The sequence below is a fragment of the Hippocampus guttulatus genome, chromosome 23 (genome assembly GCF_054856545.1).
Source record: "Hippocampus guttulatus isolate MCC_2025c chromosome 23, RoL_Hgut_1.0, whole genome shotgun sequence".
In the NCBI taxonomy this organism is placed as follows: Eukaryota; Metazoa; Chordata; class Actinopteri; order Syngnathiformes; family Syngnathidae; genus Hippocampus; species Hippocampus guttulatus.
In genome coordinates, this window is record NC_141283.1 from 1,262,316 (window position 1) to 1,283,755 (window position 21,440).

Below are 21,440 nucleotides of genomic sequence, written 5' to 3' on the forward strand. Positions count from 1 at the left end.
TACGTGATTAAACCTCTTAACGGTGATTCAATAAAAATTTCACGTTTGTACTGTTATGAAGTGACGCGTCAGGTTTTTGTGTTTAACTGAGTTCAGAACATGACACAGAATGTGTCGAAAGTGCTCGGGACGTGCACTCGACGTACTGTCAACGTTTCGAGACTCGGCCCAAGTCTCCTGAGCATGCGCACTGCCCGTTTGTTTTTTTGCCAGTTGAGAAAAAGATGGTGGACGAAGCACGCCGCACCGTCGTAGTTTAGATAGCGTGGCAAAGAAAGGCACTTCAAGTTCGATAAAAGAGTACATGGAAGCCCCTGGTAAGATTCTAAACCGGGTTTTGTCCACACGGATGCTCTCGCGTATAAAAAAGACCGTACTTTGTCATGCTAGCCAGTGCGGGGCTAGCGCATGTAGAAAAGCCGCCGGGGTCCGACTATTTCCTGGAAGAAGAGTCGGCGTCGCCGCCAAATGGCGTATTTTAGCATAGTGTCGGTTTGTAGACATATGAAGGTCAACGACCATTTAGTGGCTCAATTGCTCTTAAAAGCAACATTGTCGGTTTGTATTACGCCGCCTAAAGTGCAGCGCGTTCGTTTTGAACTAAAAGGCCGATAGGAAGCCAACTTGCCCTCACATCAACTGCGGCGGTGTCTCCAGGAAATAGTCGTCAGCGGAGGCCCGACTTCAGATTGAACTTTGCATGTTTACCGGCAGGGTTGTTTGTGCTGATTGGTACAAAAGTCGTCCACACTAAGCCCTTATCTCAGTTGACACGTTATAATATTTACATATATTAGGGCGAACGTTCACTTTTATTCGTTAGTTAGGCCAACTCCAAACTATATGTCGTCCTTAACGTCCGAACACTTTGGCCCACAATGTTCCACATTGTAATCAAAATGTAAAACGAGTCTCCAGAAAATTAAATTAGACTATTGTTATACGCTGGGGCTAGTATTCAGCAGAATTAGATGTACTAGTAGAGCAAATAAAACGCTTGTGCTTGCAACAGTCAGCACTTTACAGGTTGTTTTTGCATGTAGTAACGAAATGTAAGAATGTCTGGTGGATAAATGTAAGATTAGACAGTGCAAGACCAATGCCAGTCAGAGATCAGAAGACATTAATACAGCTGTCTGCAAAAATGTCATTTTAATTAATAGTGAAACTAGACTGATTGTTGCCAGCAGGCCTTCACATCTCAGAAGAACCCATCACTGGAATGCTAGAATCAGAGCCCCGTGCCATGGAGTCGAATGGAGAAGTGTACCCTCCTGCTCTAAACCAAACCGCAGACTGGACCATGGAGCAAGCACCCCCACAGCCCAGCATGGATTCCGTTTCTGGGGCAGGAGACCACCCCAACCCGCCATTGCCTCCGCCCCCTCCCCCTCCTCCGGAGCTGGCCCCTGTGGAGAAAAGCGTGGAACAGTTTCAGGCCGCCAATGCATCACTGCATCCAGAAGAGCCACCGCCACCTCCGCCGCTTCCACCGCAGCCCCCGGAACAGCCGGCGGAGCAAAAAGCAGAGTCCCTGGAGGGTCAGCCGCACACACAAGAAGTGACCAATCAGGGTAAAAAGACAAATGTGCCCTCAAATGTGTTTGTACTGTGGTACAGTATGAAAGGTTTATTAATGCCCTCTTTTTAAAATCTTCCGACAGATGGCACAGAGGCGTCTCAATCCGCCGACGACGGCATGGAGCTTGAGGAGGCCACCAAAGATGTCGCTCCAGAAGCCGTCGCTCACGAAGCTGCCGCCCAAGAAGTCGCCGCCCAAGAAGTCGCCGTTCAAGAAGCCATCCTTCCTACAGAGCCGGAGCTCCCCAGCGAATTTGAAAAACTCTTGAAAGGATGCGAAGACAACCCGGAGGACTTCAATGCCTGGGTCTACCTGTTGCAATATGTCGAGCAAGAGGTAAAGAAAATACAGACGCCTCATCACCGACAATGGAGGCACTAGAAAATGACGCACTGTAACCCTGTTCTCCCTTCAGAATATCCTCCAAGCAGTGAGGAAATCATTTGACGTTTTCCTTATGCGCTATCCATACTGCTACGGGTACTGGAAGAAGTACGCCGACATTGAGAAAAGGCACGGCTACATACATGTGGCAGAAGAGGTGTACCGGCGAGGCTTGCAGGCCATCCCGCTCAGCGTGGACCTTTGGCTGCACTACATGACCTACATCAAGGAGAACTCTGACACGAGCGACCCAGAGACAGAGGGACGGATTCGAGCGTAAGTAGAAACCTCATCAAGTTCATCGTGAGGTTACAAATGGCGTGACATAACACGTTTGCGCTACGGTGTGAAAATATGCGGTCGCACGGCACAAGAAGACAAGCTCAGTTCACGCCTCTTGTGTGGACAAGCGGTTCAGATCATGGATGGATAATATAAATCATGGCCTCACACAATTTTCCTGTATTCCGACCCTGCCATCATACGCTTTCACAATTTACTCAAGTGGTAGACGCCCCCCTCAAAATGTTTGTCATTGGCTATACTGAAGGCCGTACTGCTGCTTTTGTCGACAGAGTACAAAATGCCCAAAGTAAAATGCGTCTTTCTTCTTTCTTCCCCAGGGCGTACGAACATGCCGTTTTGGCCGCCGGTACAGACTTCCGCTCAGACCGCCTTTGGGAGTCCTTCGTCATCTGGGAGACGGAACAGGGAAAGCTTGCGAATGTCACCGCCATCTACGACCGCATCCTGGGCATCCCCACGCAGCTCTACTCGCAGCACTTACAAAAGTAAGGGAAAAGTCCAGAATGACTTGAGCGAGGGTTGACATTGGCAACTTGCATTTTGATTTGTTTACCCCGCACGAAATCGTCCTGACATATACTCAATGAATCAATCAATTACTCAGCCCAAATCGGAGCCTTTTTGACTTTATGGCGATACAAATCTCAACTCGACACTTGCAGGTTTAAAGATCACGTTCAGAACAACAACCCCAAACATTTCCTGTCGGAGGAGGAGTTTGTCAAGTTCAGGCTGGAGCTCTCCAAAGCCAACCTGGCCACCATGGTGGGAGAAGACGGAGAAACGCCCGCCAACCAGGAGGAGCTGCCGCCTGGCACGGAGGATCTCGCTGACCCCGCCAAGGTAAGAGTCCAGGTAGAAGAACCAAGAGAAGAATTCCGAAAGCACAACCCAAAAAAAAAAAAAATTAATCTGGCGTTAGATGGAGGTTGCCTGTTGTCCACCATGACCGTGATGTGGATTAAGAGAAGAGTTTGAAGAGTTGTCTTTATGTCGGCAGCAAAGCCAAAGACAGCCAAGGGGGGCTTGACGCTGGCATCCTGTCAGGGACACTCGCCCTTAAACTAAAAGGAACAACCGAGGCCCATTGACCCGCAGCACCTCCACCTAGAGGTTGATATGCAGGGTGCATATATACACCCCCTCTCTGCAGGCCTCTTGTCTCTGGTGATGTAAATCTATGGCTGCGGGACCGCCACCGGCAGCTAATTACATCAAGTGGAACGGGTGATTGTGGTCAAGCCGGCCAACAGTGTACATTTCCTCTGTGTTTTCGCATAGAGAGTGACAGAGATCGAGAACATGCGCCACAAAGCCATCGAGGCTCGACAGGAAGTGTTCAACCTCAACGAGCACGAAGTCAGCAAGCGCTGGGCCTTTGAGGAAGGGGTATGACATCGCCAGCTTCAATCGTCTGAATGCACGCGCTTCTGTTCCTGATGTGTAACACGGAACTTTTGGGTTTTTAGATCAAGAGGCCCTACTTCCACGTGAAACCCCTGGAGAAGACGCAGCTGAACAACTGGCGGGAATACCTGGACTTTGAGATGGAGAACGGCACTCCGGAGCGTGTGGTTGTTCTCTTTGAACGCTGCCTGATCGCTTGTGCTCTATATGAAGAGTTCTGGATCAAGGTATCAAAGCGTTTCATTTCTTGCTGTTGTTTGTTTGTTTTTTTTTCCTCCACACCACTTCTACTCTCGCCGCTTCCCTGCACTTCCCCCCCAACCATCGATGACAATCACATGGAGTAAAACGGGAAAAAAAAAAACAACCAACCACAAAAACGTCCTGCACTCTCTTTGCGTGTAACGTTGATATGTGACTGTATCTGTTGTATTAGGGGATGGCCAGCTTGCCACACAAGATTTGACTGCAGCATTTGCCAACTGCATCTTCTTCGTCTCCCACTACCTTACAGAATCTTATCTAATTGGTTCCATGAAGGTGCTGATGGGTTTACACAGAAAAATTCTAAGAACGATCTTGTCAATGACGACATTCACCGGGATCGGAGAAGCGGGAAATGTCAAACGTCTGCTCTTGTCTGTTTTCTTTGCCTTTCTTTCCCTCTCCGCTCTCCTGTCCTCTGCTGGCTCTCCTTTCCCCCTTTCTCTCCTTTTCACGCTTCAAAAAGTACGCCAAATACCTGGAGGCCTTCAGCACGGACGGCGTTCGGCACGTCTACCGGAAGGCCTGCACCGTCCACCTGCCCAGGAAGCCCGCCATTCACCTCCTGTGGGCTGGCTTTGAGGAACAGCAGGGTGAGTGGCGCAAATCAAACGCTCAATTTTTTTTGTAGTATGTACTCCTAAAACGTCCTGCTCCCCCACCCCCCCTTTTTTTTTTCCCTGCCCTTCCCGGTCCACCTCCACAGGCAACGTCGAAGGTGCCAGCGTCATCCTCAAGACCCTGGAGACGGTGGTGCCCAGCCTGGCCATGGTGCGTCTGCGGCGGGTCAGCCTGGAGCGCCGGCGCGGCAAACTGGATGAGGCGGAGGCGCTGCTGAAAGAGGCGGTGGAGTCCTCCAAGACCGCCTCGGAGACGTCCTTCTACGCCGTGAAGCTGGCTCGGCAGTTCCTCAAGGTGCAGAAGAGCCTGAGCAAGGCCAGGAAAGTGCTGCTGGACGCCATCGAGCAAGATCAGGTAACGAAAGCCACACCTCTGCTCTTGGCGGATCTCTCGTCATGATGTAGATTTTTTTACGTGGCTCATTATCTAAGAGTAAGGCCACAAAATGAGGAATAACAAAGTCCACATACGGTCTGCGTGCTTCTTTTCTCACTCAGACGTGTCCAAGGCTGTACCTCAACCTGCTGGAGCTGGAGTTCAGCGGCGACGTGACACAGAACCAGCCTGAGATTCTGGCCTGCTTTGACCGGGCCCTGAAGAGCCCCATGGAGATGGAGTCGCGCCTCCTCTTCGCCCAGCGCAAAGTGGAATTCCTCGAGGACTTTGGCAGCGATATCCACGCGTGAGTTTTGAGCAAACTTGTCGTCGTTGAGCGCTATCTTAGGCTGGATACTAATTCTCAAATTGTTATTATTTTACTATATTGTAATTATTTTTTTGCAAGTGGCACAACTGTGATGCGCATCACAGCCCCATAACCAGATAAAAAGATAAGAGGCAATAAGATGGTTTCCAATCAGAATTGTGCCTTCATCCAAAATGGCTAAAAATCAGATTTCGAACAATCTAATGCAGCGTGAACTCTGGCCCTGGAGACCTGACGTCATGGAAATGTCGTTTCAGCCTGGTGGCCGCTTACGAGGAACACCAGAACCTGCAGAAGGAAGTCGACTTATCAAAGAGGAATGCGGAGAATGGCTACGACAGTTCTCAGGAACCCGATGCCAAGCGGCTGCGCGTGGACGACGGCTCCATGGCCGCCGCCGGGGCTGACATGCAAGCCAACAGCGCGTACAATTACAACAACTGGTACCAGGTGGGTTTTTACCTTTTTTTTCCTTTTCTATTTTCATACTGCACCATATATCCGCATCTATGCCAGCGAGTCAACGAGAGCCACAACAGTTGAATGCTGTTCATAAACCTGTCTAACCACGTTGCCATTCATATAACAGAACAATAGCTTTGTTTTCAACTGAACAGTAGGTTTGTCAATTGAGACAATCTCATTTTTACCTTTTTAGGGTAGGGGACTGCTGGCATAATGTTTTTCCATAGAAAATATGTGCCTTGTCTGAAACACAGATCCTTCTCATATTTCAAAATGTCTCTCTCTCCTTTTCAGCAACAGTATGGCGCCTGGGGCCAAAATTCGTGGAGCCAGTACAACCAATACGCCCAGTACAACCAGTACTACCCTCCTCCTCCGACATGATGGGCCACCACTGTGATCGTGAGCTCTCATGGGAGAATGTGTCTAGCTTTTCAAATTAAGACAACCAGCACCGCGTTTCCAAAAGATTTATTTTCTGTTTTGACTCCAGCTAATTTTTCTCAAATACAGTCCACGTAGCTCCTGTTGGGGATCTAAAAGTATACACATGATGCATGTTGTTTGTAAAGAGAGGTTTGCTTCCATCACCCACCAACCCTGTGCTCTAGGCAAAGTTTTTCACTCTCCTTGAGGGTCTCTTTAAATTTGCTGAATTTTTAATGTGTTTCAGTGAACCCAAAATGAAGAGTTCCTGTTTACCTTTGTTTTCTCAACTTGATTTCATAATAAACAGATTGATATCTAGGCGTGTCCTTGCTTCATGTTATTCCTTGTCATTTGTGGGCAACTAGTAAGTTACATTAAAGCATTTTATGAAGTATTTTTGCATGCTCCAAATATTACAATATTCATTTAAAAAACGGCAATGTGAAAGTGCCTCATGACTTGACAGTGTGATGAAATGTTATAATGAAGTTGGGAGTTTAGGTACTTACCACTAAGGCTGCTACTAACCGTTAAATTCCCCGGATGTGAGAGAGGCCCGCAGGCATACAAAGGCCCTCATAAATTTATGTGCAGACAAAAACTTCATATTTCTACTCTAGGATTAAATATGTGCGCATATAGTGCAACTACGCCACATCCAATATGGCGACGACACATCCAATATGGCGACGACACATGGGGCGGGGGAACTCCGTCTGTCGATACGCAATTACGTATATAGCACATGCGCAGTATCGTCACCTCGAACAGCCTTTTCTATGCTGCGCGTCTAACGACTAGCACCTAAACGAGGTAAGGCCTGTCGGAATCGAGTGGTAAATGTGCGTTTTAGCCTGGAACTGGCTTTTATTGTGTGTCGCAGATGCACCCAAAACACACTTGAACATATTATTTAACCTTCACGTTGACTAGACTGGTTATAATTTGTGTGTTTAGTGTCCCCTTTTCGCCCCCTTCCAATCTCGTGTGCCGCATGTTGCGAGTTGATGTAGTTTAGCATTAGCCTTACCGCGACAACGTTGTTCTCTTCCTGCCCCAAAAGTATGTTTTCACGGTTTCGTTTGTTATTTACATGTGCCAAATGTTGCTGGTTTTATTTTTTTCTTCCCTAACGAAGCCTAGTGAGCTTCAGCCAAGTGACAATTTAAATAGTAAAATCTAAAAAGGGTTGACCAAAAGCGCGAGTTGCTGGTGTTTTATCGGTCCAAAGTTTTCTCCTTGAGAGATGTTCGGGATCAAAGAGAATGCAATAACAGACTTGCAATTTGTAGTCAAATATTTTGTCTGGCTGTCAAACCAACCTTCTCCCGCAATGTCTTACTCTCTGAACTGTGCATTTACATCTATATTTAAAAATACATGGAACATAAATCATTTTGTGAATGTATGTGACCGTAGTAATTTCTTAAGGGATTGTACAAATGTTATCTTTTTACCTAATGTAGTGTGCTACAGTTATCATGTATAATCATAGTTCGACTCAATTAAATTGCAGTCTCTCTTCTTAGGATCAAGATGCAGCTCTTCCTGCGTGCCCAGAACACTCACACCCTTGAGGTGACCGGTCAGGAAACTGTGGGACAAATTAAGGTAGAAATAAATAAATGCAAGTCACACAATTGGATCGCGAGGCTATATTTTGTGATACTGGGCAGCAATAGTTTGTTTTGCCACACATCAGGCTCACGTCCAGACTCTGGAGGGTCTCCTCGTGGAGGATCAGGTGGTGCTGCTCGCAGGTTGCCCCCTGGAAGATGATGCCTCACTTGCATCGTGCGGCATTTCCGAGCACTGCACCTTGGAGGTCGCCGGCAGGCTCCTGGGAGGTCAGTGTTGAAATATTTGACGTTGCAGCAGTGAGCCCCCCTTTTTTTATACCGTTTCCCCTTTGTTTCTAGGTAAGGTCCACGGCTCTCTGGCCCGTGCTGGAAAAGTGAGAGGCCAGACCCCCAAGGTGAGGATTGTTTCCAGAATAAACACTAGAAAAAAAAATCACGTGAATTCACCCTTTGTATAGCCAAATTTGAGTGTTTGTTTGGTGGTACAATGCTAGTTAGCAAATCTATAAGCCATGAAATGTTTCTGTAAAGCATGAAAGATGGATTTTATTGTTAAAATGAAATTCAGGGGTCTATATCAGGGCTGTGAACGGATGGGATTTCTGAAATGTGATGTCCGGAATAACTTTACAAGTCTTGCATTCTGCTCATTTTTGTGTGGCAGGTGGATAAGCAGGAGAAGAAGAAGAAGAAGACTGGCCGCGCCAAGCGTCGCATCCAGTACAACCGGCGCTTCGTCAACGTGGTGCCCACCTTCGGCAAGAAAAAGGGACCCAATGCCAACTCCTAAGAAGAGTGCGCGATGACCATACCGAGACGTTTTGGCACAGTTAAAATGTTTTCCTGCTGTGAATAAAACGCTAAAACTCGGCACACCGTAGTGGAGCGTTTGTCTTCTGGAGCAACTCTTGGTGGGTCTCGGTTCAATATTAGACAAGAACTAGTTAATATGCATCCCTTATAGATCTTTATCAGATAGGATTTGGTTCAGTTGACTTAAATGTGTATGTAAGGAAAAAATACAACGACAGTCTTGTTTGTAAAAGTTAGATTTTATGCAAACAAAAAGATATTTCATGTGTGCAGGGAATTACATTGACATTGACAACAAAATGGTTACGTAATTTGGATTCCCGGTTACCAACGTTCATCTTTAATCCACAGCCACCAGCTCCACCTCAAAGATCAGCTTGGCGTGGGGTGGAATTCTGGAGAAAAAAAAGTTAAGGAGCAGATGGGCAGTAAAATACATGTCAATGTACTTTCACCTGTGTATGTACATGCTTGCCAAAACGAGTAATTTTTGAGGCATGTTGCGGCCTCCCAAAACACGCATATGTCCCTTTGAGACATTTTCAAGCATCACGTTGCATTAAGACCCATCCTCACAATTTCTAATGACTTCACATCTACTTCCCAAAAAAGATACTTGGACTCTGGTAGGCCCTTCTTCCCATACGCCCACTCGGGTTCGATCTCCAGGCGGGCCGTCTCGCCCTTGCTCATGGTCAACAGGCCCTCGTCCCACTATGGGAATGCGACAACGTTAAATAAAAAAAGACAAAAAGGGGAGAACAGCAACGGGAATAACACACGTACCCCTCGGATGACTCTGCCCATGCCCACTTTGAAGCTCAGCGGCTTGGTTTGCTTTTTCTTTCTGGCCGCTGCGGAGATCACAGAGTGAGACCCTGGTTGGTCTGACTGCAAAGTCAACATGAACGGCTACCGAGTGCAGCTAAGCACCTGAGGGGATGTTGGTGTCAAAGACGGTGCCGTCCTCCAGTGTCCCTGTGTACCAACAGCTCACAGTGTTGCCTTTTTTGGGGAAGTTGGTCTTGTCACCTTTCTTCAGCGTTGCTTTGGTAAACTTGGGCGGACCCTGAAGGGAAGCAACACCTGCACTTACGATAATTGTACAGAAAATTACCCTGCTAGTGCCTGGGTCTTTACCTCATCCACAACTTCAACCTTGACCTCTTTGGGCTTCTCATCGATTTTTACAGCTTTCACCTGCTTCGTCACTTCTTCCACCGGCTCTGTGCCTTTAAACCTCTACAAAATACCGAAAGTTTTTTTTCCCAAAACGCGGTGCGCATTTAAGATGCATCCAAACGCGCGTCAGCGTGACGTCACTCACGTTACTGGCAAACAGCTCATTGTAGGCGACGATGAGCTGTTCCTTCTTGGCCGTTTTTGCCACGTTCTTGATATTTCCCAGCAATCTGTGCTCGTTGAGAAACTAAACACAGAATAAGGTGTTATTTGAGAAAACGGGAGGTTATATGTGAAATACAGGAGCCGCTTTGTTTGCAAACAGTGATTTCCGCCCCCATGTGGGGCTGCACAGGCTAGGCTGCATCACGCGAATGAGGCATATTCTCGTCAAAATGCACTTTTAAAACGACAACCGCGGCTTCGGAATACTCAACTGACAGACGTACCGAGTGCGCCGCATTGTCCTGAATGAACTTGATCAGGTCTTTTTTGGGCAAATCGTCACTTTTAAGCTGCTCGTCGTTCCACTCACGTACTGTTTCGTCCGCCATTTTGAGTGGACAGCCTGTGAACTTTGACCTCGGTAATGAAAATTTAAAGAAAAACACCCACAAAAAACCCCGACATATTCTTCAAAAAATACATTACATTACTATACAAAGACTCACGCCGAGATGATATATGTATTACAAAATTGAAAAAAGTAATCGGGGATTCAGGAAGTACATAACCGGCTGAAATACTGATTCTGCCATCTAGCGGCTAATTAAGTACAATGTATGGAGAGAAATATGTCTTTATTTGCAATCAATCAAAAATGTCATTTGAATAAATCAAAACAAAAAACGGATTGCAAACAAAAATAATGGATTTGTATTTTTTTTAAGAAAGATTTGCAATATTTCGAAGAATGTTTGTTTTGATTTGATCACGGAGACATGTTTAACGGAGTGTGTCACATAATTAGTTTGCATCAGAGATGTCTTCAAACTTGTAAGCAGTAAGTTGGGCACAGCGTTTATCTGTAAGCGCCATAGTTTTTGATCACCAACAAAATTAGAGAGGTTTCTCTAAAAAGTATACATAAAATGTACCCTGTAAAACATTTGGTGAAAAGATTTCAAGTTGATACGGACACCTGTTTTTTATTTTCCTCAGCTTCTCCTGAAACTCTATTACATATTTTCTGGCATTGTGAGCTCACTATAAAACTTTGAATGAAAATGAAAACAAATATCTGTCAGGGATCACTTCAGCCTCAATATCAAGATCACAATTAAAATGTACGAATTTGGATTATATCTTGTTGGGATAATATTTATAATTTCAGTACAGCATTGAGGACAGCCAATCGTTGATCTGGTACCTGTTTCGTCACTTGGTCATTGTTTATTTTCGTTATTCGTCTCACGTGACTTGTTGTGACCACCCAGTGCGCATGACCGCTGGTCTGAAATGCACATGCGTCGTCCGCAATATCCGGGGCCTTGGACAAGGATGAGCGGCGATTTTCAAGATGGCGGCGGAGGGAGGAGGGAAGGAGACGAACGAGATTAAAACGCAATTCACCACCCGGGAAGGCGTCTACAAGCTCCTCACGCACTCCGAGTACAGCCGCCCTAATCGGGTACCCTTCAACTCGCAGGGATCCAACCCCGTAAGGGTCTCCTTCGTCAACGTCAACGACCAGTCGGGCAATGGCGACAGGATCTGCTTCAATGTGGGCCGGGAGCTCTACTTTTATATCTACAAAGGTGTGAGAAAGGTAAACAACGTTGACAGTAGCTGCCATTGAACGCGTTGGCTCTGGAGCAACCGCAACGGCTCGGCGTCTCTGGTCCACCTCCGCTCTCGACCCGGCTGGTGTCGCATATTCTCCGGACGAGGCCATGTAGCGTCTAACAATTTTTGACGCTAATTAGCAACTCCAGCTAATATAATCGCCACAGTTGTTCAACACTTAAAGTGAGCTCGTCTCACTGTGGAACTTTCACAACAGTTATGCGTGACCGCCATGCCGCGAATGCTATGTTTATATTTGACATGTTTGCAGGAATGAGATGACAACATGACGCGATTGCCGAAATGTCAGGTGGTCGCTCTCGACCTTGAGGTCAAAAGTGAGAGAGGTAGTTGTAGTGACGTCACGTTGCGTTCATGTCACCTCATGTGAGCGACAAAAATATGAGCGTTTGCCTACTTATCAGTCTCAGTTTTTGAACAGTAATCCAACATCTGTAAAAACAAATCGAACTGAATTTAATTTACGACATGGATTTCTTGTTTCAGAACGATGACAGGAAGAGGCTTTAAAGAGGTGAAAAGGTTTTAGTTGAATCTCTCGTGCTTTTCAGGCCGCCGACCTGAGCAAGCCCATCGACAAGCGGCTATACAAAGGCACGCAGCCCACGTGCCACGACTTCAACCCGCTCACGGCCACTGCCGAGAGCGTCTCGCTGCTGGTGGGCTTCTCGGCGGGCCAGGTGCAGCTCATCGACCCGATCAAGAAGGAGACGAGCAAGCTCTTCAATGAAGAGGTGGGATTTGAAAATGGCATTGGACTTGATGACGACGTTGATTTGCGTTGGATAAATTGTTCGGTATTCGCGAGAAAAGGGCTGGTCCTTGACAACTGCTCCTTGGCCTCCCCAGAGACTGATCGACAAGTCGCGCGTGACGTGCGTGCGCTGGGTCCCCGGTTCCGAGAGCCTCTTTTTGGTGGCCCATTCGAGCGGCGCCATGTACCTGTACAACGTGGAGAACGCGTGCGGCACGGCGGCGCCCCACTACCAGCTCCTCAAGCAAGGGGACAACTACGCCGTGCACACCTGCAAGAGCAAGTCGGGCCGCAACCCTTTACTGCGCTGGACGGTGGGCGACGGCGCGCTCAACGAGTTCGCCTTCTCCCCGGATGGTAAGTTCCTGGCGTGCGCCAGCCAGGACGGCTACCTGCGGGTGTTCGGCTTCGACGCCGCCGAGCTGCACGGCACCATGAAGAGCTACTTTGGCGGTTTGCTTTGCGTGTGCTGGAGCCCCGACGGGCGTTACATTGTGGCCGGCGGCGAGGACGACCTGGTGACGGTGTGGTCGTTCTCGGACTGCAGGGTGATCGCCCGGGGACATGGACACAAGTCGTGGGTGAGCGTGGTGGCCTTCGACCACTGCACCACCAGCGTGGAGGACGGCATCGGCGGCGAGCCCCCCGCTGAGTTTAGCGGCAGCGACGAGGACTTCTACGAGCATATTCACTTTAGCGCGGGAAGGGATCGGGCCAACAGCGCCCACTCCCGACTTTCCAAGAGAAACTCCACGGACAGTCGGCCCGTCAGCGTGACGTACCGATTCGGGTCCGTTGGTCAGGATACCCAGTTGTGTCTGTGGGACCTCACCGAGGACATCCTCTTCCCTCACCTACCTTTGTCTCGGACGAGGACTCACACTAACGTCATGAATGCCGCCAGCCCGCCGGCGACGGCGGCAAACATTATTTTCACTTCCGGCACCAATGGCAAAAACAGCGTTAGCAATAGCAGCACCGGCGGCAACACGCCAAACTCCCTCCCGGGGACGCTGCCTCGCTCCAACAGCTTACCGCAGTCGTCCACCCCGGCCGGCGGCGGTGGCGGCAGCACCCCCAACAGTCACACGGGCAGCAGCAGTAGCAGCAGTAGCACCGCCGCCAAGGGCGGCGGCGGCATCCTCGACAGCGCCCTGATCGCCGCCGGCGTGGGCAAGTTCGCCACGCTGTCGCTGCACGAGACGCGCAAGGAGCGCTCGGAAAAGGAGCACAAGCGCATGCTCAGCGCCGGCCACATCGGCAGCAAGAGCGGCGACAAGCTCAGCCAGCTGGGCGCCTCGCGGGCGGCCGGCACCAAGGGCGACAACGCCAAGACGTTGGGCACGGCGCTGTGCCCGCGCATGGAGGACGTGCCGCTGCTGGAGCCGCTGGTGTGCAAGAAGATCGCCCACGAGAGACTGACGGTGTTGATCTTCCTGGAGGACTGCCTGGTCACGGCTTGCCAGGAGGGCTTCGTTTGCACGTGGGCCAGGCCCGGGAAAGTGGTGAGTGACGGGCCACGTTTTGAGCATATCCTGGTGAATTTTTCTTGGCTCTCACACCCGCCGTTTTGTCTGTGGCGCGTGTCTCCGCAGGGACTGCTGTCATCTCAAAACAACCCCGCCAACTCGCCCAGTGGAACCGTAGTATAACCCCCCCCCCCCCTCCCCTCCAACATCCACAGAGGTGGTGGGTGACGATCAATCCAATGGAGGGCGGCGGAACCTCGCCGCCTTGAGTCTGCAGTGAAATGGGTGCTATTTGACAAAAAGGCGAGGAGCTTTAAGGTTTTTCTAGGACGGGCTGACTGCTTCACTGTTCATCCGACGGCGGCGGCTCTTATCAGGCCTCGCCGTCGTCTCGTTGGAGCGTTCTCCCGTTTTCTTGATTCTATGTGGTGGGCCTCGAAAAGGGATCAATATTTTCAAGTGGCTGCATATCCTCCGCTAATGGAGGTACGACTTCCTTAAATCACACAAAGTGTATTTGCACAAATTCCTCCCTGGTGTGTGTGTGTGTGTGTGTGTGCGCGCGTGCGTGTTTTTAATCCTCGCAGAAGAACACAAGCAGATTTTGAAAGCACTTGGCTCGTCGGCGCCCTTTGTCTCCCACGTTGGATGCTGCAATCGCGTTCATTTTATTATTATTTCGGAAAACAATGTTTGCACTTAATTTTTTTTTGTGTTTGTTTTTTTCAAAGAGGGCAGATGTACTTTTTTTGGGCGGGGGGTGTTAAATAGAAGTAAAACTTGATACCTATTGTTAATTTTAATATTGTTTTCCACATGACATGCGCTCTGTATGATATGTAAATATTGTAATGATTTATGGAGATGATTAACAGTTGAGCCTTTTTTTTTTAGGACCAAAAATAGAGCCTATTTCTAATACAGAAAATCTAATATGAAAATCTTAAATATGCAGATTTTTTTTCTCCCCCCCATTTCCATTGTACATAAAGAGAATTCAGGGTTGTTGTTGTTGTTGTTTTTTTTTTTTACCGCAACGTTTGGCGTTATAGTTATAGGAGATGCTTTTATCTTTACAGCGAGTGGCAAACGCTCTTGTTCAGCCATCATGCCGAGCTCAGGTGAAATTGCAGAAACGCGCGCTGGCTTATTGTTGTGAATCGACTCCCAAGCTAACAACTCCTCTTTAGTGCGAGCGGCGTGCAGACGACGATTGAAATATTTTTTTAAAAGCAACACTGTGTTTGATTCACGTGAGAGCTGGACAGTGCGTGAGGATGTTTATTTGATTATTTTTTTCCATCTACCGCCCACAGGTAGAGAGAGTGTGAGGTTTTGAACAGTGGCAGCCTTTTTTTTCCCTCCATGTGACGCCTATTAAAATATTTGACAGACTATAACCACAACTCTGTCTGTATTTTTTCCTCCCAAAAATAGAGATACATCATCACTCGCCAATTATTGGGCATCTCATTTCCAAATTCGGGCAATCTTGCCGCATCAAGCTGGGAGTTACGGGCACGTCTCCCACGTTCTAAAAACATGTAAGCGTTTATCGCGTTATCTTCAAGGCGCAACGGCTGCGCAAGCGAGAGATACGACAAATCCGACGTAAACATAAAGACAAACGTGATCCGTCATGAGGCAAAAATCCCAACGTTCAACTTTATTTTTGGGGGGCGAGGGGGAACAGTCTCGTGAAACAGGCAATAAGTCCACACCGATTTTTAGTTTTCAAAGGCCTTCTTCATTGAGGATGCAAAAAAAAAAAAAGACGATATATGATATAGAAGCAATTAAGGTCACTGTAATCGCACATAACTCTTGCAGAGTTCGTGATCCCTGATGTCCCCCCAGCCCCCGTTCTTCACATGCGGGGCCACGCCTCCGGCCCCGTTGGACGGCAGCCGCTTGGTGATCAAGAGATTCTCGGGGAACAGCTGGTTGCCGCTGCTCCGCAGGATGTTTTCGATCTTGCTCTTCTGGCCGGCCGGCATGCAGGCGGTCTTCTTGTGGTGCATGCCGCAGTCGCCGGCGTGGAAGACGCGGGGCGCCTCGCTGGCCATCACCTTCCAGTAGGACGGCAGGCAGGACACGGTCAGGTGTTGCAGGGACCAGTCCCAGTTATAGTCGTCGTAGGTGCAGAACGTGTCCGTGCAGCCGAGCAGCTTCCGGTAGGTGTCCCGACTCAGCGCCATGCCCATGTTGTGCTCGGTGGACTTCCAGGCCTTCACCTCGACCTTGTTGGCTTTGCTGGAGTAGCCGATGTGGCTGTAGCTCCCCAGTGACAGGATGTCACAGTCGCTACAGTGCTCTCCTTTTAGCGCCGACATCAGCTTCAGCACGTGGATAAAGTCCGGGGACAGGAAGTGGTCCTCCTCGATCAGCAGCACCAGACCCCCGTGGTCCCGTAGGACGTGCACGCGATCCCACGTAAAGTGTAACTTCCACCACCAGTGGTGCTTGGTCTGGGAGAACTTGGCCTCGCGGTAGTGCCCGAACGAGTCCGGGTACTCCGCATTGATGCACCCCGACTTCAAGGCCTCTTTTTTGGGAATGTCCCTCAGACAGTCCCTCGGGTCGTTGCCGGGAAACTCTTGCGGGTACAGCTGGATGCTGAACGGGAAGAAGATCTGCAGGACCTGGCAGAAGTCCACCGAGTTCACCACTTTGTTAATCTCGGGGGACCAGTAGTCGTGGCTGAATATCAGCAGTATGCTTTCCACGCCACGGGCCCCGCGCAAGCTGTCCACCAGCAGCTTCAAGTAATCCGGACGGTTGTGGACCTGGACCACCACCACCAGGTCGTCCTTCTGCCGCGCCGCTTGAAACTTCTCCCGGTTTCTTATCGTCTGGTCAAAATTGAGCTGGAAAACGATGCCGCGGTACACCAGTGTCGTGTTATCCGCATTGGGCTTGGCTTTGTTGTCTTTGTCTTTTATTCTTTCCAGGCGCGTCTGGTTCAGCGGCGCGACGGGAACCCGGCTCACGCCGACCGTGGCTTGCAACCGGACGTGGTCGTCCAGGCTATTTCTACTCGTGCTAACACCACTACTTCTCTTCGCCAAGGCCTCCACCTCCGCTTCCTTTGGGAACGGCTCAATCTTCTTCTGCCGCGCGCTGGTCCACAACGCCAGCCCGCAGATGACAACCACCACAGTCAGTATCATCACCTTTCTTTTGTAGATCCGGAATCTCATTGTAGGGGATCGGGCTCTCGGAGGGAGGAGGGGAAAGAAAACAGGTTGTGGGAGGGTGGTTGCGATGGTGGAAAAGGTGCAGAGAGGCTAATTGCTGGAAACATGGATCCTGCTCCACTGCCACTGACGGGTGGGGAATAGCCAAGAAAGCACGACAGTTGCTGGGACGCAGCGAGGTTCTCGTGAGCATGAATTGCCTGAATGAAACACAAATCAATACATCAAGTTAGCTCTGAACTGTAGTATTTAAACCGTTCCTGAATTTCAATTGTTCCGGACAAAAATGTTGGTTGACCAGCGTTCTGCAGGTGTTCCATCCAAGAACCCGAGTTTGCCTTTGATATTTATTGGTAAGTAGGTCATAAGATGACGTCGCGCAACAACTCTGCAAACCCCATTCCCACCCCCCTTTTTCGCTGTTAATAGCCCGTGAGATGCATATAATTGGATTAACTGGTCAGGCTGATTTTGGACGGCATTTTTGTCATTTGACTCCAATAAAATCAAACTCAAAGAGCGAACCAATTTTACTTTGCTTGAACACATAACTGCTTCTCAAATGATCGCATTCTAACTCTGATTTAATATCTAATCAGAGGGCATTTGACATGACACTATGTGTGTTTATTGTTTTATTTTCATTTCCTCTCGAAACCCACTTTTACCTACTGCACAAGTAAAGCAAATATATTCAAATGCATATAATCTCCCTTGGAGCCCTAAAACATTGTCTCTACCGTCGTAGTAGACACTGAACCGCAGCATGCTAGCACTAAGTTAGCAACGGCTAGCTAACTCCGTCCTTCAAAACAGTACCGTCCGAAAAATAAATGCCACACCCGCGTTCATCGGGTCGGTTACCTGAAGTAAAAGCGCCCACCGTTCACTTCAGGAGAGAAACGTCGGTTCGTCCGTGTCCCATTTCCGCTCCATCCCTCCCGAGGAGCTTCATGGAAGAAGCAGCTAACGGCTCATGATGGGAAAATGTCCAATTTCGGGACCAAACCATCGCACAGCGCTCATTCGCTCAACAGGGGGCGCTCGCTGTACAGTAGTAATTATAATAATAGTACGGTAATAGCAAAGCACTCTGAGAGAAACCATGACTGCGAAGTCATAAATGTATTTAAAAGGAATCGTTTTTAAATGAGGGAAAAAATAAAACCATTTATATTCAGAAAATTCCATAAATTGATTTTAACTTTCGCTGATACTGCTTATCACCAATAGAACACAATACGACAGTAAAGCTCGGTGCTGGACAAATCATGCTTTGGGGCTTTTGTTTTTCGTTAATGTAGATGTAATTATGACCAATTCCAAATACCAGTCATTGTAATGCATTGAAATCGTTTTATACGTTGCTTCCTATTTTGATGTTGGATGTAATTTCTATAAGGTCATCCGGCCACTCGATGGCGCCCAACCCGACTGCTCACTGAAACCGGATCCGGAAAATTTCATTCGCGCACGCGCAGACCTCTGTCTTCCTTTCCGACGCTCGAGCGAAAAGAGACACGATGGGCCACCAACAGCTCTATTGGAGTCACCCCAGAAAATTTGGACAGGGATCCCGATCCTGGTTTGTGTTTTTACAGTTTCGCCGTGTCCGTACTTAATTCTCGTCTGATAATAGTTTGGCGTGGTTTCCATTTCCCTTGTATGTCAAAAAATTGCCATCAAACGCGCACCGCATGGAGACTCGTCGGTAATGAACATGGCGGCGGATTGATGCCCGATGCATACGGCTACCTAGGCTAGCATCTCAAAATCGCTTTTAAAACGTAACAGAACTACAACAGAAGTATGCGATCTACGCATACTATTTAATTTGAAACATGGATGCACGTGTAGAAAAATACAAAGATTGGGTAAACAAATGCTCAAAATCCCGTAATTAAAAATGGAGACACACATGTATTTTACTGCAAAGTAAAGTACAAAGTGTTTGTATTATGCACGCTAATTTTCACAACGTGGTATCACGCAAATAAAAAACACACCATTTTTCTCTTTTACTCTTGTTTTGATGCACGTATTTTTTTCAGTATTAACAAGCGTATTTTGAAAACGTCAGGACTCAAACGTACAATGAATACTCAAGCACAGTTGCCAGTAAAAAATAAAATCAACAAACAAAAACCTTGGTTACCATCACTTCACAATTCCCCATAAATTCATACAAACATCTTTGTGTAAAACCTCTTCGGCTGTTGTGCTGTTGCTTCAGTCAGTTGTTAAAGTAGGCTTAACAGTACATTGTTTTTAAAATTTCCACTTGTTTCCAACAGCCGGGTTTGCTCGAACAGACACGGCTTGATCCGTAAATACGGACTCAACATGTGCCGCCAGTGCTTCCGGCAGTACGCAAAGGACATCGGCTTTGTTAAGGCAAGTCACATCTTAACCTTTTTACTGCCCGTAAATGTTTGTTTTTGTTTTCACCTGAAGTCCGTAAATGATTCTGTGAGTGTCTGTTGCCACTTTTGCTTAGATCTCCATTTTACTCCTCCACAGCTGGATTAAATGTCACGATGCGCAAAGACGTCTGCCAACTGTTACCTGGAAGGCTGGATGAATGGGTTATTCGAGACACATGCTGCAAATAAATGTTGTTTTTCCCCAATTGGAATGCTGTGCTTTATTCAATGATGAGAATGTTTATGAACTTGACTGATCACAACAGAGGTTATGGGTATGAGAATCTGCCTTTATGAAGATGCTGAGTATTTTTATAATCAAGGTTTTTCCTGTCTAAAATGTGGGCAGTGGTGTTATTATTCCCCAAATTAGCCCAGCTGCTTATATTTGGGTCAAACATCTTTTCCGTTTCGTATTTACTTGGATGCTTCTTTGCTTTTTCTGAAAATATACCACTTGAAAAGTTCCAGCACTTCTGACACCGCAGATCTCAAATGCAATTTAGGAGTTTTTCTCTTCAATATGGGCCAGAATGTCTACAAAGGGAGATCCTGAGTTGTGGCAGCATAATTTCTCGCTGCCCGCGACACCCTGAATCTTGCGACATTTCCTGGATGTGAAGAGCATCGCCGTGCTGAATCAACCTCCTCACCCACCTGACGTGGCTCAGTGATAAATCATCGATAAACCTTGAACGCTGTTTCACAACACACTTGAAATACCAAAACCATCCACTCTGATGATTATTTTAATGTTTTTTTTTTACTGGTTTTAAACCCACAAAATGGACACATGGGGAGGAGGGTCGTTCGAGTCCTGCTTTACAGCTGGCTTGATGAGCTGCTAATTTGGATCGGGTGTCTTGCACCTGGAAGAGATGGAAAACAGCGGCCATTAATAATTCCGGTTAAATCCGTAAATTCCTCCGTTTCGTGTGTTTTTGTGTGTGTTTTAAGTGCATGACAAATTGTGAAATAAAGACGTGAACCGGAATTCGATCAACAAGAATTGGAAGTTCTGAAAAGAGCGTTTTGAGGCGTGACAGGAAGGGGAAAACACCACCGCCATCTGTTGGTCGAATGAAAAATTGGAAAACGCTGACAGCGCCGGTCTTTTCCAGGTGGTCTAGTCTCGAGGAATTAATGAGGTCCAACGTAGTTTTGCTTTCGAGAACGAGTCTTGTCATGGTGGCATGGCCGTCGACTGAAAACCAAGGTCAAACTTTTAACGTTATAATGCAGCACTTTTCAGTGCTGCACCTGAGCACCAAACAGCTCACCAACTGTCTTGACTGACTCCTCGATGACCAACTTGCATGACAGTTCGATAAAACGCGTATTATTTTGTTGTTGTTGTTGCTGTTGTATACGTCTTCTTTGCAATTGGTAAACATTACGTTTGAGAAATGACGCTCTGGGGTTGTCTCCCAACATTGCAAACCTGCAACTGTTTGCTTTTCAGGTGTCGAGAAAGAGAAGAACGTGAACTAAATGACAACTGAAATGACATCCAGCGAACGTGCTCAAACCGAAGGCAAGTCCTCTCTATACTTTAAAAATGTTTCCAGCTTTAATATTGTGTGTCATTCAATGCAGTCGCGTTGCAAATATCCGAAAAATACATTTAATAAATAATTTAAAGAGCTAAATGTGTTCATTGAGCATAACAGCGAACAGAGGGAGCATGTTGTCTTGAGCAAAAAGAACACTCAAACGTTTGTTAGTAATCACGCCAGATGTAACATTTTTCATTCTATAGGAGTCCCAGTGGACATTTGATGTAAATTCAATCTCAATATGACATACAAATCCAATATTCAACATTAAATGAATGTTACGTGCCCTATTTCAAGGCGAAAATGTTTAGTTACATTTAAACCGCTAGGTGGCAGCAGCACCGCGTTGTTATCATTCCAGGCGAATACAATCAACATTTCAACAGGCTTATATTTTTATTTTTATTGATTTTAACTGCAGCAAACGCCCATTTTGTGCAGCGTGTGGTCAATGCAACGTTTTAGTGATACTGAATAGGAACATTAACTTTCAGCA

General features: G+C 47.5%; 6 protein-coding genes across 9 annotated transcripts; 4 read left to right on the forward strand and 2 right to left on the reverse strand.

The window, feature by feature from the left end:
• The first annotated feature begins 197 nt into the window (after nt 1-197).
• LOC147185617 (pre-mRNA-processing factor 39-like) lies at nt 198-6,482 on the forward strand. Of its 2 annotated transcripts, none has more exons than XM_086104395.1 (13): nt 198-317; nt 1,188-1,574; nt 1,665-1,918; nt 1,998-2,242; nt 2,590-2,757; nt 2,935-3,115; nt 3,554-3,661; nt 3,742-3,906; nt 4,410-4,536; nt 4,650-4,918; nt 5,062-5,246; nt 5,528-5,720; nt 6,030-6,482. In XM_086104395.1, the coding sequence occupies exons 1-13, from the start codon at nt 305-307 to the stop codon at nt 6,117-6,119; spliced, it is 2,385 nt and encodes a 794-aa protein (XP_085960521.1). In that variant the 5' UTR covers nt 198-304; the 3' UTR covers nt 6,120-6,482. The 2 variants fall into 2 exon arrangements, with proteins under 2 accessions (XP_085960521.1, XP_085960522.1); XM_086104396.1 differs by having other exon boundaries at nt 199-317; nt 1,191-1,574.
• Nucleotides 6,483-6,918: 436 nt separating this feature from the next.
• On the forward strand, nt 6,919-8,617 carry LOC147185618 (ubiquitin-like FUBI-ribosomal protein eS30 fusion protein). Its single transcript, XM_086104459.1, has 5 exons — nt 6,919-6,977; nt 7,694-7,775; nt 7,867-8,011; nt 8,084-8,139; nt 8,409-8,617. Exons 2-5 carry the CDS (start codon nt 7,701-7,703, stop codon nt 8,532-8,534), a joined length of 402 nt encoding a protein of 133 aa, XP_085960585.1. The 5' UTR covers nt 6,919-6,977; nt 7,694-7,700; the 3' UTR covers nt 8,535-8,617.
• A 160-nt stretch (nt 8,618-8,777) lies between these two features.
• LOC147185619 (peptidyl-prolyl cis-trans isomerase FKBP3-like) lies at nt 8,778-10,345 on the reverse strand. Its single transcript, XM_086104458.1, has 7 exons — nt 10,189-10,345; nt 9,885-9,986; nt 9,698-9,799; nt 9,491-9,626; nt 9,344-9,411; nt 9,174-9,271; nt 8,778-8,952 (listed from the first exon to the last, which is right to left on the reverse strand). The coding sequence occupies exons 1-7, from the start codon at nt 10,291-10,293 to the stop codon at nt 8,898-8,900; spliced, it is 666 nt and encodes a 221-aa protein (XP_085960584.1). The 5' UTR covers nt 10,294-10,345; the 3' UTR covers nt 8,778-8,897.
• An 898-nt stretch (nt 10,346-11,243) lies between these two features.
• LOC147185620 (WD repeat-containing protein 20-like) lies at nt 11,244-15,746 on the forward strand. 2 transcript variants are annotated; one of them, XR_015099448.1, is made up of 5 exons: nt 11,244-11,507; nt 12,097-12,279; nt 12,395-13,804; nt 13,895-14,254; nt 15,599-15,746. XR_015099448.1 is itself a non-coding variant. In XM_086104220.1 (4 exons), the coding sequence occupies exons 1-4, from the start codon at nt 11,259-11,261 to the stop codon at nt 13,949-13,951; spliced, it is 1,899 nt and encodes a 632-aa protein (XP_085960346.1). In that variant the 5' UTR covers nt 11,244-11,258; the 3' UTR covers nt 13,952-15,168. The 2 variants fall into 2 exon arrangements, 1 of the variants encoding a protein (XP_085960346.1); XM_086104220.1 differs by lacking the exon at nt 15,599-15,746 and having other exon boundaries at nt 13,895-15,168.
• LOC147185621 (alpha-1,6-mannosyl-glycoprotein 2-beta-N-acetylglucosaminyltransferase-like) lies at nt 15,420-17,973 on the reverse strand. Of its 2 annotated transcripts, none has more exons than XM_086104223.1 (2): nt 17,849-17,973; nt 15,420-17,165 (listed from the first exon to the last, which is right to left on the reverse strand). In XM_086104223.1, the coding sequence occupies exon 2, from the start codon at nt 16,966-16,968 to the stop codon at nt 15,571-15,573; it is 1,398 nt and encodes a 465-aa protein (XP_085960349.1). In that variant the 5' UTR covers nt 16,969-17,165; nt 17,849-17,973; the 3' UTR covers nt 15,420-15,570. The 2 variants fall into 2 exon arrangements, with proteins under 2 accessions (XP_085960349.1, XP_085960348.1); XM_086104222.1 differs by having other exon boundaries at nt 17,830-17,973.
• A 437-nt stretch (nt 17,974-18,410) lies between these two features.
• On the forward strand, nt 18,411-19,594 carry LOC147185622 (small ribosomal subunit protein uS14). The gene is made up of 3 exons (XM_086104224.1): nt 18,411-18,550; nt 19,260-19,359; nt 19,486-19,594. Exons 1-3 carry the CDS (start codon nt 18,489-18,491, stop codon nt 19,492-19,494), a joined length of 171 nt encoding a protein of 56 aa, XP_085960350.1. The 5' UTR covers nt 18,411-18,488; the 3' UTR covers nt 19,495-19,594.
• The last annotated feature ends 1,846 nt before the right edge of the window (nt 19,595-21,440 follow it).

Excerpts from the sequence above, each read along its gene's own strand:
- LOC147185620 (XM_086104220.1), top strand. The coding sequence starts at position 11,259 with ATGGCGGCGGAGGGAGGAGGGAAGGAGACGAACGAGATTAAAACGCAA. Across the intron at positions 12,280-12,394 it reads GCAAGCTCTTCAATGAAGAG|AGACTGATCGACAAGTCGCG; the intron begins GTGGGATTTGAA and ends TGGCCTCCCCAG. Across the intron at positions 13,805-13,894 it reads GGGCCAGGCCCGGGAAAGTG|GGACTGCTGTCATCTCAAAA; the intron begins GTGAGTGACGGG and ends GTGTCTCCGCAG.
- LOC147185617 (XM_086104395.1), top strand. Across the intron at positions 1,575-1,664 it reads ACAAGAAGTGACCAATCAGG|ATGGCACAGAGGCGTCTCAA; the intron begins GTAAAAAGACAA and ends ATCTTCCGACAG. Across the intron at positions 5,721-6,029 it reads ATTACAACAACTGGTACCAG|CAACAGTATGGCGCCTGGGG; the intron begins GTGGGTTTTTAC and ends TCTCCTTTTCAG.
- LOC147185618 (XM_086104459.1), top strand. The coding sequence starts at position 7,701 with ATGCAGCTCTTCCTGCGTGCCCAGAACACTCACACCCTTGAGGTGACC. Across the intron at positions 7,776-7,866 it reads AAACTGTGGGACAAATTAAG|GCTCACGTCCAGACTCTGGA; the intron begins GTAGAAATAAAT and ends GCCACACATCAG. Across the intron at positions 8,140-8,408 it reads TGAGAGGCCAGACCCCCAAG|GTGGATAAGCAGGAGAAGAA; the intron begins GTGAGGATTGTT and ends TTTGTGTGGCAG.
- LOC147185619 (XM_086104458.1), bottom strand. The coding sequence starts at position 10,293 with ATGGCGGACGAAACAGTACGTGAGTGGAACGACGAGCAGCTTAAAAGT. Across the intron at positions 9,987-10,188 it reads AGGACAATGCGGCGCACTCG|TTTCTCAACGAGCACAGATT; the intron begins GTACGTCTGTCA and ends TTCTGTGTTTAG. Across the intron at positions 9,412-9,490 it reads TGACACCAACATCCCCTCAG|CGGCCAGAAAGAAAAAGCAA; the intron begins GTGCTTAGCTGC and ends TGATCTCCGCAG.
- LOC147185621 (XM_086104223.1), bottom strand. The coding sequence starts at position 16,968 with ATGAGATTCCGGATCTACAAAAGAAAGGTGATGATACTGACTGTGGTG.
- LOC147185622 (XM_086104224.1), top strand. The coding sequence starts at position 18,489 with ATGGGCCACCAACAGCTCTATTGGAGTCACCCCAGAAAATTTGGACAG. Across the intron at positions 18,551-19,259 it reads GGACAGGGATCCCGATCCTG|CCGGGTTTGCTCGAACAGAC; the intron begins GTTTGTGTTTTT and ends TGTTTCCAACAG.